This window comes from Ctenopharyngodon idella, chromosome 5 (assembly GCF_019924925.1).
Source record: "Ctenopharyngodon idella isolate HZGC_01 chromosome 5, HZGC01, whole genome shotgun sequence".
NCBI lineage: Eukaryota > Metazoa > Chordata > Actinopteri > Cypriniformes > Xenocyprididae > Ctenopharyngodon > Ctenopharyngodon idella.
The window spans coordinates 329,996-344,713 of NC_067224.1; the positions used below are offsets into that span (position 1 = coordinate 329,996).

A 14,718-nucleotide genomic window follows, 5' to 3' on the forward strand; every position below is an offset into this window, starting at 1 on the left:
TATAGGTGAGATAAAATGTGTATGTCAGTGAAAAAGTGCTCAATTATACAGCTTATAGAGTTAAACAACATTTATTTATTTTTTTTTTAATTTAAAGCATCTAACCCAACCATGGGAAAAATAACCCAACAAAATGACCCAACAGGCTCAACCCAGCGTTTTTTAGAGTGTATCTTTCTGTCTACTGCGTACATTCTGAACTGAAATGGAACCTCATAATTCTATTGAGTGCCAGTAGAGTTGCCTTTATGGGTTAGAGTCCATTGAAATAGACACTTCCAACAGTGTGTTTTGTGTTTGAATGTTACAAAACTAGCAAGACAATATTATAATAAGCATAAAAAAACGGCACAAACAGACATTTGGATTCTAGGATCTCAGTGAAGGATAGATTCAGTGCTGCCTTGTGTTGAGCAAAACAAGACACAGTGACTATAAAAAGTCTACACACCCTTGTTAAAATTGCTGGTTTTTAAAATGTGAGAATGAATCCATGATAAAAAAAAAAAAAATAAAAAAAATCAGGTTGTAAATTGTGCATGTGTCTCAACTAATACTTGGAAGCACCATTTGCTTCTATTACCACAGCCAGTCTTTGAACAGGAATCTATCAACTTAACACGTCTTGATTTGTCAAGCCGTCAAGAAGACTCCAGCATCTGCGCAAACATACATAGGACAAGCAGTTTGGATGGATGGATTTGTCAATTTTTTCCCACTCTTCCTTGTAAAAGAGCTCCAGATCGATCAAATATCCTGTCTACAGCCCTCTTCAAGTCATTCCACAAGTTTTTTTTCGAATGGATTTACGTCTGGGATCTTACTCAGCCATTATCCCTCTGAAGCCATTCCCGTGTTGACCTACAGTAGATATGTGTTATGAAGCTGAAAGATGAGATTCATATTCAACTTCAACTTTGAAATGGAGGTGGCAAAATGGTCTGGTATTTGGTCTATGATTCCTTCTCTCTTGACTATATGCTCCAGTCTCAGCTGAAGAAAAGCTGTAACTACTATGTACTAACATTTAAATTAATCATCATTTGATACAATGTGCTTATTGTGTACATACATGCTTTTACATTTAAAAAATGCCTGCATGTAGTTACATCTAAAATTGTTGTTCTTCCCTTACACCTTCCCATACCACCAAACCTGTGCCTAACTTACCCGTATCACACCTCAAGAGCAGCGAAAGTGTTTTGCAATACAATATGAACACAACAAGTTCTTATTTTTTATTTATTTATTTTTTTTTGTCAATGTAAGTACATAGAAGGACACCTAATATAAAGTGTGACCAACATACCATCGAAAAAATTTTGCCATCTAATACCAACACACAGTACAACCACAGAACTGATTTGTAAGGAAAGTTGATGCTGATTTTAAAATGGGTTCAACTCCAGCAGAGGCGACTTTCAAATATACTTGTGTGATGACCTTGTTTCTAAAAGAGTAGATACCTCAGAGACCAACAGCTTTAGCTTTCTGGTGAAACAGCCCACCACAAAAGACCAAAGTTTATTTGTTTCATATTAAATGCTGTTGATGAGGAGGTTTCTTGGTGGTCGGTGCTACAGACCAGGATTCTTTCAAAATAAACGCAAAACTAGAAACCACTATTGCATATTGATTTTCTTAAGGCCGTGAAACTCCAAAACACCAAAGTCGGGCCGCCGTTGACCGTCAGTCAGCTCAGAGTGTTCATGGTGTGTCTTAGATGTTTCCAGTTCCAAAATCCTTAGATAAAAACATGTTAGCCACACAGATCCTTAAACTAGTCTTCTCTCTTACTGCAGACAGATCCACAGTAATAAAGAAAAATACTGAATGCATCATAAGAATGCTCCATGAGTTGTTAATGTGCGACAGCCGGTCTTCCTGGTCCAGGACTCTGGTCTGTGGCTGGATGAAGAGACCAGCAGCAGCTGGGAAATGTTGGATCAGAAGTCTCTCGGTCCCCGAGGCAGCCAGATGCAACCCATATCTGAGCTGCGGATCTGGCTGATGGTTGTCCAGGAACACTTTTCTGGGATAGGACGTCCCCAGTTACTCTGTTTTGTGATGGAGGCTGTGTGAATCTGCTAATCTTTTGTCATCTCAGTGGAATAGTTGGACGTTGGATGACATTTTAGAGTCCTGTTTCATAAACCCCATTTAATGTAAAAGCATGCGATCATTTTATTAAAGTGTCAAAGCATCATGACATGAGTTCAGATTTTTCTCATGTGATGGGGCAAGAAGAGATCATCCAGAAATGAAATTCTGTCATCTATACATCTACTTTCATTGCATGGAAAAGAGACATCCTTCCTAACATTTCCTTTTGCGAAAATGAAGAAAATAATACAGGGATGGAATAACATTTGGGGGAGAGTAAATGATGACAAAATTTCCATATTGGGAAACTGGTCCTTCTCGAAGATGACGTCATCAGCACCGGCTATATGGAGCTTCATCGGGACTGATGGTCTCAGGCCGCTTTATTAAGTTGAGAAGATGGATCGAGGAGAATGACTTGTATTGATTTCGGTGCTGGGCTGAGAAGCCACATCATTCTTCAGACAATAACAGACCAGCTTCCTCTAGCATCTGTGCTTGTCTTTCTCTTCTATCTGACGGTGGGGAAATATAAATATATCAAAACTTCATCTGTGACACATGATCTGGTATTAAGATCCAGATCAGATGATCTGAAGATAACTGCTCAGGTGATTTACCAGTGTTTACATCTGGTACACTGTAAACAAAAACAGTGACATTTATGGCAAAAACAGCAGCTGTGGCTGATAGAAATTTAACCAATTAACAGGTTTATGCTGTAGCATTTTTACAGTCTCTTAACGTTAAAACTACGATTTGACTTTTAATCAAATTTTAAGGAGAGGATCTCTGATTTCTTGACTTGACATGCAGATTGAAAAATACTGTTCAGTGAATCATATCGAAATTAATTCCAAATAATAGAATTTGAATTGATGTTTTGAGCATTATTAATATGTGTGTTAATGATCTGCGTCAGCCTGTTCTTCCTGCCAAACCAAAGTACTGCAAGCTGCTTCTGGCCGGCCGCTCAAACAGCACAACTAAGCCTCTGCAGATGATCCAGAATGTGGCAGCGTGTCTGATCTCCAATAAACCAGAGAGGACCGTGTCTCGTGTGCTGCGTCCCGATTCCCCTACCTATTCTACGCCCTGAAAATATGTACTCTTTTTTTTGGAAGAAAAAGTAGATACTTTTGAGTGGTTTTCACAGCAATGCCGTAGAAGAACAATTTTTGGTTCCCCCAAAGAAGCTTTCAGTGAACACTTCTTAAAAGAACCATTTAAAAAAAAAAAAAAAAAATTGTGTGAAGAACATTTTAATAATCTAAAGAACATATTATTCACTGTAAAGATCTTTTGTGGAATGGAAAATTTCCATGGATGTTAAAGGTTCTTCATGGAACCATCAATGCCAATAAAGAATCTTTATTTTTAAGAGTGTAGCTAATGTTATCCAATGGGACCTTTTTGTAAAGTGTCACCATATCAGGGCTCATCTATAGGTGTCAGAGTTCTCATTGTGTTTCCCCTGTGACCTGGGCTGTGTTCAGCCCCGACAAAACGGTGCAAAAAGTTTTTTAAACGGAAACGGTGATGCGTTGAACGCCCTGTTCTGATGACGCAAGAGTTGCAACTATGGCAGCTGAGAAGGCCATAGTTTTCAGAGCCTGATGAAATCGGTATAAATACGTGTTTAATCCTGCAAAATACACTCGAAGTTACAGTCACTGCTCTTGCCGTCCAGAATAAAAGCGAACATCCCAATCAAGTGAAGGGATTTGTGGAAACTGTGGTTCCTAATTATTGTGGTCCAACATTGTCCACGCATTTCAGGATGAAAAGACAAACATTTCAGATGAAGGATAATCCACTTCTTACCTCCGAGACTGTGTTATGATCTATGACCTTATTATTTTTATTGTGAGTATTAGGCTTATCATTATTGCTGATCACTAGGCCTATTGTTGTGCTATGATATTGTAATATTTCCCATTATATAATCAGAGGAGTATAGAAAAGTTTATGAAAGTGTATAAATATGTATAGTACTTTTATGTTACATTAATACCCATTGTGCGAGCCGTCTCTTTAATACCACATGGTTTATATACATGCTGCTGTTGATTGGGCTGACATTTGACACACCCACCAAACAAGAGAAAACGTATCTCAAACCCGTTGCACACCGTTTCCAGGAAACATGTTGTTCAACCCGGAAACCGTAGCAAAACGTTACGCTCCGGTTTGATCTTGAACGTGCCCCTCGTGTCTCAGTGTGTCTGACTGTTTGAGTCCATTCACCTGTTCTGTTAATCACCTGATTTGCTCTCTTGTTTGCTACATGTATTTAGTCCCTGTGTTCTCCCTCAGTCTTCGTCCGTTCTCGTCTATGTTTTACGTGGCTGTGTTCTCCCTATTCTGGATTTTGTTTATTAAATACCTTTTCTTGGACTATTCCTGTTGTGCGCTTCATTCGACACACACGTTCTGTGACAATAGAGGAGACCGTTTGATGGTTGCAGTGTTAGTTCTGACAGCAAGTTTTGATTTATTTTTAGTTTTAGTCAGTCTTTCGACTAAAATATCATTTAGTTTTTGTCATATTTTAGTCATCTGAATTGTTTCAGTTTTAGTCGACCAAACGTACAATACTTTAACTAAAATCTAACAGTCAGTAAATAAGAAACAAAAATTAGGGTAACACTTTAGTATAGGGAACACATATTCACTATTAACTACGACTTTTCCCTCAATAAACTCCTAATTTACTGCTTATTAATAGTTAGTAAGGTAGTTGTTAAGTTTAGGCATTAGGTAGGATTAAGAATGCAGAATAAGGTATTAATATGTGCTTAATAAGTACTAATAAATAGCCAATATTCTAGTAATATGCATGATAATAAACAACTAGTTAAAAGACCCTAAAATAAAGTGTTACCAAAAATAGAACAAATAAATACAACAGAACTAGATAGAAATGAAATAAACAGTGCTTTAAGTTTGTCAGGTAGGTCTATTCAGGTACTACTGCCTCTAGTAACTGAATATAGTTAAAATATACAGTCTTCCTTGTATAAACCCTTATTAAAGCTACTAAAGTTACTCAGTCAAGAGCAGTGAACGATTTTCTCTTTATCTTTTGTTGTTTGAATTAACATTAAAGTCTCAGACAGCAGCAGGTTTAGGCCACTGTCACTTTAAGAACTAATGTACAGATCCAAATATGACTTTCTTCTAACTGTTTACTTTCGCTGAAGACATGACTGACTGTTTACATGAATACTCGCCAAAATGGGCAGTTTGATATATTTGTTTATACAGTGTAAAAATTATTATGTCTATGGAATGTCCCCATTAAAATATGGTGTGTGTGTGTGTGTGTGTGTGTAGACATCAGTTAGCATTGTCATGACATCATCTCTCTGTGACAAGTGTATAAATCAGTAAAGTGCACAGTTGGGGTCTTAAGATGGCTTTCATTAACTAAATGGATCATACTCATATCTCTAATCACTCCTGGCAGCGCTTGAAAGCGGTTAATGAGACAAATAAACAAATAAGAGCTTTTCCATTTCTTTCTGCTTCTCTGCACTACAGTGGTTTGTTTTTTTTTCACTTCACTAAACCGCATAAACATTTGCATACTGCAATATTCATCTCTGTCTCTCTCTGTCTGTGTCTCTGCAGAAATGTGATTGTCTTCTGAGTCTGAAAGCAACTTCTCTGGAGCAAAAAGCAAGAGTGTGCCAGTGTTTGAGCGAGAACATCCAAAAACAGCTTCAGCTGCACGGAAGACAGACGTTCTGCCCACCTCAGCAGGTACAGTACGTGCGTGATGTTTCTCTGGACATAATCAGCAGTAAGGATGTGATGGAGTTTTGGGCCGGCTGCTCATCATTGCCATGTTCTTACTGCATCTTACATTTGTTGATCATGAACAAACTCTGCTAATTTGGGATATGCAGGTGAGGGCGTTTTCACACACTCCTGTCAGCATACTGAAAACTGCAAGAAAATTGCTCTGAAGTGCTGACATCTGTCAGGTCAGGTCAAGTGACCTTTATTTATACAGCAGTTTGTACAGTACAGATTGTTCCAGAGCAGCTTCACAGCGATAAACAGGAAAATAACAGAATTCAGACTTTATCAAATATGAGACAAATTCTGCTGTAAAGCACATTTACAGAAGACAATAGCGTCATTATTCAGTAACAGTGTCGATGTCAATTATGAAACTAATTTCGTTCAGCTATAAAGCAGCTCTGCAGTAGACATCACAGTCTGTGGCACAAGAATTCTGCATGAACAAACAGGCAGATAATCTCATTGTGGATTGCGTCGCTCATCCAATCATCTCCCAGCCGCTCTCTTTCCAGATTGTAGGTACAGTGTGTTTCAACATAAGCTTGTACAGCATCAACAAGAACCACTTTAATTTTGCTCTGTTTATCACACAAAGTGATTGTGTTGCTGCAGAAGACTTCGATCGCCGGACCTTTGTGGAGATGATGAATGATGTGAGTGCATGTTTTGATACTGAATCTGTTTGGCAAATGTTTGTAGGGACAGGTGTACGAAGGTGACGGTCAGCCAATGTCGGGCCGTCGGTGAGCGTCTGTCGGGCTACTTTTTGTGGAGTGAGATAGAGCGCGGTGAGATAGAGCGCTCTGGGGTGTGTTTCCCATAGCGAACTATGGTCTTAAGCTCCGTCGTTACCAATAGAGTTCAATGGGACCTACAGTTTGCTAATGATGCTTTCGGGAAACCTCTGATTGGCTGTTCAGTTTAGCCAACGGGACAGTGCACGAGAATTAAAGTGAAAGTGATGAAAGCGAGCAAAGAAGTCGAGACGGCACAGACAGAAGGCTGTTACCTGAGCATTGCAATATGTCTTTGATTTTTGTCTTTTTGTGTCACGGCCTTGAAGGGGTAAACGATCCTTCCTGTTGATACACGTGTGCCTGTCAATTCTGTGTTCTATGTTTCAGCCAACAGAACAGAGAAATATATGGTTGGAAGTCTGAGATGTCTAGTATAATGTCCCACAGAGAGTGGAACACAGAATGAGTCTAATAGGCTTTCATTCAGTTCTCACACCTGCCATCATTTATTCCTCTGCTCTCCATTCACATGAAAGAGAAGGTGTGTGTTGATCACAGATGCTTTTATCAGCCTTTGAATCAGCTTTCACACTTTTTCACTCATTTTCTCTTCTCCTCTTTTGCTTTATGCCTCCCTTCACCTCTGTGTTCCGTCGTTCTGTCTGTCTGTTTGTTCCGGCCGTGTCTTTCACTGCAGCTGTGCCATGTGCCGGATCCGTTTAAATGTCTGTGTGTGTGTGTCTTGGATATGACCTAAAATAGGTCGCAGGTTTTGTCAGATAGAGTCGCAGACAGCAGGAAAAATGGCAAAAGTAAATAAAATTAAGCTAGCCATATAGTTTATTGCAAATAAATTGACCAGTCAACTTTTAAAAGGGAGGATAAAAACATCCCTTACTTTTTGCCATTGACATTGAAAGGAGTGCATCCAGTCAAACTGCATCTGTGATGATGATCTCTCATTCTTTGAAAATGATGACAAAACTCACATTAATACATTGTGTGCAACTACAAGAAACATGGTTTGCAGCACAATTTGTTTTGTGCAGTGAATTATTGGCATCAAACCATTAAAATTCAAAAGATATTTATAAAACAAAATTCAAAATATTCAGCCTGCGTCAGTAACAGTGTGGGTCATAGTTTTCCAATTTTTTTGGCCTGCTTTTAAGGACATTTGTCTATGAGAACGAGTGTTGGTACTGTGTTGGGTTGTCCAAAGCGGTGTTGTTTTTGTTAAAACTAAAAGTTTTATAATTTTCATTGAAATAGAACGTGCCATTAAATAGCATATTATATACATTTCAGCTAAATTACAAACCGTGATTGAAAAAAAAAAAAAAAAAAATACAAAAGACATTTATAAAACAATGAACAGTAACAATCTCAGTTTAGAACAATTAATGAAACATCAACAAGCATTTTTTTGGCCAACTGAAAATGCAATTAATAAATTGAATAAAATTACAATACTGTTTCCAGACAGATATGGACCAAAACACTTGGTAGCTGATGGATGGGGTCTGTTTGCACCTGTCACAAAAAAGACATAGATTAGGAAACATTTTGCAAGTTTAGCCTGGGAAAGGACTTTAAACCATATAAAAGTAAGTTTTGAGCAGTTTTTGAGCAGATTCCCACTGCTCTCTAATATGGGATACAGAGGGATCACATCTACCCATAATCTCTGTATAAATGATTGAGACTCATCTCTTATTAGTCCAGGCATGATGATGAGGGGATAGAAAATGAGCAAACTCAAATTAAGTCTTTAATAGCTCATCTTCGGTTGTCATAACAAATGTGAGCCTTTGTTTTAATAAAGATGGCTGAAAATGATGATTGCCTACTTTACGCTCTTAGAAGAAATGTAGAAACTTATATATATATATATATAACCTTTAAAGGGGTTCCCATCATGGGGTCATTTTATGGATTTAATTTTAAAGGGGTCATAATTTTTTTTTTTTTTACATTATTTTAAGGTCCCCTGTAGTGAAGATCAAGTTTTTAATGTTGTTTATATGTCTATGGTGTTTTTAACATGCTTTAAGACAAACCATGTGCAAATTCATAATTCAACACCATTGCTGAGTATTTTCTCTTTAAAACTGCAGTGATCTAAAGACAGTCTCAAACGCGCGGTTTGAAATCGCTGGTGTTTCTGACATCACAAACTATCTTGTAACCAATCACGTCAATGTGTGGGCGGGCTTTAGCATATCATTAACTGACCGCACAAGGGAGTCTCAAAAGAAGGTTATCCTGGTATATATTTCTGTTGATATGAAAAATCGTGTAGATTTAGCAATATGGCGGGTGTATGATGAATATTACGATGTTATGATGAACTGTATGCGTTTCTCCACTGATGTTCTGAGTTGTTCAAAGTGTTTGTAAGGAGACTGATTGTTAGAAGACACTGTCTGACTCGTGAATGTGAACATGGTTTGTGTAACGTTAGCAACACATTATTAGCTGTTTGATAACATAGTCAAACAAAACGCTAATCATATTAATTACCATTATATGTCCAGTGTTGTAAAGAGCGATAGCATTGTGCAGCGTTTACCTCAGAAAGTTGATCGAGTGGATCTCTGAGCTCGTGCCAGTGAGTGGAGGCGGGGCTAATTATCATATTCATAGATCTGTGTATATTAAATTAAGCAAGGGTGTAGAGTTACATTCAAGCTATTTTAAGGCATTAACAATTTTTTTTTTTTTTTACAGGAAAAAACGTTTAGGTTTTGGTGATCATTTGTTGATCATTTGGTGGTCATTTTGGTGATCAAAGATGAGTTTTAAGGGATAAAATTATTGGCTAATATGTTCCTTGAGGTTCAGTTATGTTAATAAAGTTTTTTTGCACAAAAAACAACAAACAAAAAACAATATGTGTGTGTGTATATATATATATATATATATGCATACAGTGGTGGTCAGAATTATTGGCACCCTTGGCAAATATGATCAAAGATGATAAAAATAACTCTGCATTGTTTATCCTTTTGATCTTTAATTCATAAAATTAGCAAAAATCTAACCTTTCATTGAAGGAAAAGAATTGAAAGTGGGGGAAAATCTCATTATGAAATAAATGTTTTTCTCCAAAACACGTTGGCCACAATTATTGGCACTCTTTTATTCAATACTTTTTGCAACCTCCTTTTGCCAAGATAACAGCTCTGAGTTTTCTCCTATAATGCCTGATGAGTTTGGAGAACATCTGACAAGAGATCGGAGATCATTCCTTCATACAGAATCTCTCCAGATCCTTCAGATTCCAGATCCATGTTGGTGCTTCTTCTCTTCAGTTCACTCCACTCATTTTCAATAGTGTTCAGGTCGGGGAACTGGGATGGTCATGTCAGAAGCTTCATTTTGTGTTCAGTGACACATTTTTGTGTTGGTTTTGATGTTTGTTTTGGATCATTGTCCTGTTGGAAGATCCAACCACGGCCCATTATTGGATTTCTAGCAGAAGCGGTCAGGTTTTGATTTATCTGTTGGTATTTAATCCATGATACCATGTATCTGAATAAGATGTCCAGGACCTCCAGCAGAAAAATAGGCCCACAACATTAAAGATCCAGCAGTATATTTAACCGTGGGCAATGGGGTACTTTATATCCATGTGTGCACCAAACCCATCTGGTGGGTTTGCTGCCAAAAGCTCTTTTTTAGTTTCATCTGACCATAGAAGCCTTTTGAAGTTCCAGTCGTGTCTGACAACTGAATATGCTGGAGATTGTTTCTGGATGAGAGCAGAGGATTTTTCTTGAAACCCTCCCGAACAACCGGTGGGGATGAAGGTGCTGATTGATAATTTCTTTTTAGTCTTTCTGAGACTCAAGACTCAACTAATCTCTGCAATTCTCCAGCTGTGATCCTTGGAGAGTCTTTGGCCACTCAAACTCTCCTCCTCACTGTGCATTAGGATAATTTAGACACACGTCCTCTTCCAGGCAGATTTGTAACATCTTTAGTTAATTGGAACGTCTTCATTATTTCCCTGATGGTGGAAATGGGGATTTTCAATGCTTCAGCTTTTTTCTTACAGCCATTTTCTATTTTGTGAAGCTCTACAATCTTTTGCTGCACATCAGAACTATATTCTTTGGTTTTTCTCATTGTGATGAATGATTAAGGGAATGGCTGGACAATATCATGTTCATGATCACCCTGGTGTGCTACAAAATGTAAATATGAATGGGAATATACTTCAGAGATATTTTACTCATAGGAATTTCTAGGGGTGCCAATAATTGTGGCCAATGTGTTTTGGAGAAAAACATTTATTTCATAATGAGATTTTCCCCCACTTTAAATTCTTTTCCTTCAATGAAAGGTTAGATTTTTGCTAATTTTATGAATTAAAGATCAAAAGGATAAACAATGCAGATTTATTTTTCAGATCATATTTACCAAGGGTGCCAATAATTCTGACCACCTCTGTGTATGTGTATATATATATATATATATATATATATATATGGTGCGATGATGTATAACTATTGGTCGATGTCTTGCTCTGGAGGCAGTCATATGCAAATGAATTTACTCGTGTGACATCACAGGTCACCCAATATCAAAACAAGCCGTTTTTGAAACTTGATAAAATAAATGCTCATTTTTTCTAATGAGGAAGACTATACAAAGACCACTTATATGTTAAAAGATCAAGGCAACTTTGATTTCTCATGTCACGATCCCTTTAAATAATTAATTTTGTTTCAATTCATTTTTAATTTTAATTACATTTTATGAATTAAACATACTTTATCACTTAAAAAATGGAAATAACCCATTAAACTTGAAAGTGTCATGCAATAATTTAAGACATTTCTCCTTATTTGACATAAAGTGTTCTTTAAAATTGAGTCTAGAACCCCATTGAACATTTTTTTTTCAAAGGCTGAAGGTTAATAAGTGAAGTATTCAGAAACTGTTCTTTTTTTTTTTTTTTTTTACAGCGTGTTCTGTTGAAGTACAGTTATTTGTGTACAGAGCAGTAGAGAAGTGATGGTGGTCAGGGGTGTATGTTGTGAACTTTCGTGCCAATTATAGAGCTTGTGAAAACTTCCCACTATGACATCTTCCTGCACACTGGTCATGACAGATATACTGTATTTTCCAAAATATAAGTTGCATTTTTTTTTTTTATTCATAGGAAATATATGCCACATTCTGGTTTCCTGGAAAACCTGTAAACATTAAACTACTATTTCATCGAAACAAATAAAAACGTAATATCAAAAGTCATGTGACATTTAAATAGTCTTGGAACATTCATTGTTCAGCAGGTGTGGGAAGCCTCTACTACAGTTTGTACATATTTGTGTCAGTCACGTTGTGTCAGGTGTACATGTGTGTGTCTGTTTGACTCTGTGATGTAAGAGGAAATGATGAGGCCTCATGAATCATACAGGCAGAGAGAGCAGCGTGACACACACAGACGCGCTCTGACACCGACACGAGAGCAGCTGGATCGGCGGCCATGTGGCGACTCACGGGAAATGTCATCTAACTGTCATTTCCTTCCATAAACGTTTCATTTCATTGTGCTGTGTAATGATGCCGCTGCCGTCTGTGTGCAACCAACAGTACAAACTCAGTGTGTGACTGCTCTCAATGATCAGACGCCCGTTACTGCTTTATTTCTTTCTTTATTTCTCTCGCCATTGCAGACAAAAATGTTAAGAAAGAAATGCTGCACTTAAATTCCAATCAACTGACACTGTATGTATACTTTTGAAATTCAGTAATAAATGTTGCATTTTTGCAACTCTAAACCTTCTAATATTCTAATAACTAATTCATTATTAGAATTAATTATTTCATTTCTGTTTCAGACATGCAACAGGTAAAGAGAAGTAATGTAGTATGGAAAAGAGGAGGAAAAAGCATGCATGCATGACACAAGAGAGTAAGAAGTGTATATTTTCTGTGGTCAACACACTGACTTGAACTAAAGGGATGTAAATGTCTCCTTTTATAGTTATTTCGTTGTAATCTAGTAATTTTAATGGTCAGTTAATTACATAGTAAACAATGCAAGACATGTTTCAGATCCTGCAGACTTGTTGGATGTGTTTAGAAAAAGCTTCTACAGTATCACTGAATTGTCAGCTGATCTTTTTATATGGTGAGTATTTGTAATTCGGCTGCCTCTTCCAAGGCAAGTATATCACATGATGGACGGTGATGTTCTGAACTTAATTTAACACAGCGGTTCCCTGTCCTTTCCAAACGTGCCTCTTTGACCTCTCTGATGAATTCAAATAACGCCACAGTCTCTGCAGACAGCTCTAGAGAAAACACTGCAAAATTATGGAAATGCATGTTGACTTTTTGGTCAAAATTTCTATCTGTCCAGAAGACATTCAAGCATGAAAACCTGTTCTAGTAGAGCCCAAAAACAACATCAAGGCTTTGTTAAAGGGCAGAATATGGCCTCTTTAATGTTTAATGTGTGTTTTTGTGTTTAATGAAGCAGGATAGTCTCTGGCTGAACAGCAGCATGAGGTCATGAGTAATTCATAAACATGCTGTAGTCTTTTCGATGTGTGATGTCCCACGTTTGACATGAGGAGTTTTATGTCCAGGGATTATAGAAACATTGTTTTCTGCAGTCGCTGCCCTGTGACACTCCTGGAAGAGGCTAAAAATAAGCCCTGACCGCTCAACAGTCTTGCGTCATACCGGACACTCAGGGACTATCTTTACCTCACACTGGAGCGTGTGCACATGGACACACACACACACACACACACACACACACACACACACACACACACACACACACACACACACACACTCCTACTGTCTATCATTAGTGTGTGTGTGATAAGATGGGTAAAAGCAGCTTGTGACGGCAGATATAAATGATTGTTCATGTTATCATCAGAAAAAAACAAACATTTATTACGAAATGAAGTGACGTGAAGGTTACCCTAGTGAAAAATAAATACATTAAAATATTTGAAATACATTTATTTTATGCTAAGTGTACTACAATTGCATTTACATTTATATGTACTTAATATAAATACCTTGCAATTGTACTTTTAGTATACTAAATTGGTATACTTAAAGTCTGCTAAACTGGAACAAGTATTTTTGTGTTGAGGTCCAACTAAAGATATACTTAAGTACAGTGGCAAGAAAAAGTATGTGAACCACTTGCAGAATCTGTGAAAATGTGCAAAATTTTAACAAAATAAGAGAGATCATACAAAATGCATGTTATTTTTTATTTAGTACTGTCCTGAGTAAGATATTTTACATAAAAGATGTTTACATATAATCCATAAGACAAAAAAATAGCTGAATTTATTAAAATGACCCAGTTCAAAAGTTTGTGAACCATTGATTCTTAACACTGTGTGTGGTTACCTGGATGATCCACGACTGTTTGTTTGTTTTGTGATGGTTGTTCATGAGTCTCTTGTTTGTTCTGAGCAGTTAAACTGAGCTCTGTTCTTCAGAAAAATCCTCCAGGTCCTGCAGATTCTTCAGATTTCCAGCATCTTCTGCATATTTGAACCCTTTACAGCAGTGACTGAATGATTTTGAGATCCGTCTTTTCACACTGAGGACAACTGAGAGACTCAAACACAACTATTAAAAAAGGTTTAAACATTCACTGATGCTCCAGAAGGAAACACGACGCATTAAGAGTCGGGGGGTGAAAACTTTTGGAATTTGAAGATCAAGGTAAATTGTATTTAATTTGTCTTCCGGGAAACATGCAAGTATTTTCTGTTGCTTCCGAAGGGCAGTACTAAATGAAAAAAAAAAAATGATATTCAAGCGAAATAAGAAAAATTTGTACATCTTCATCCTGTTCAAAAGTTTTCACCCCCCGACTCTTAATGCGTCGTGTTTCCTTCTGGAGCATCAGTGAATGTTTGAACCTTTTTTAATAGTTGTGTTTGAGTCCCTCAGTTGTCCTCAGTGTGAAAAGACGGATCTCAAAATCATTCAGTCACTGCTGGAAAGGGTTCAAATGTGCAAAAAATGCTGGAAAACTGAAGAATCTGCAGGACATGGAGGATTTTTCTGAAAA

General features: G+C 37.3%; 1 protein-coding gene across 2 annotated transcripts in view; it reads left to right on the forward strand.

The window, feature by feature from the left end:
• Positions 1-14,718, forward strand: part of rgs3a (regulator of G protein signaling 3a) — an 89,272-nt gene that overhangs the window by 11,325 nt on the left and 63,229 nt on the right. The window contains exon 4 of one of the 2 annotated variants that reach the window (XM_051894415.1): positions 5,737-5,868. In XM_051894415.1, the coding sequence (XP_051750375.1) occupies positions 5,737-5,868 (132 nt within the window). Of the gene's footprint in view, positions 1-5,736; positions 5,869-6,539; positions 6,567-14,718 lie in introns of those variants that run through there. The other variant, XM_051894417.1, reaches the window with a different exon arrangement.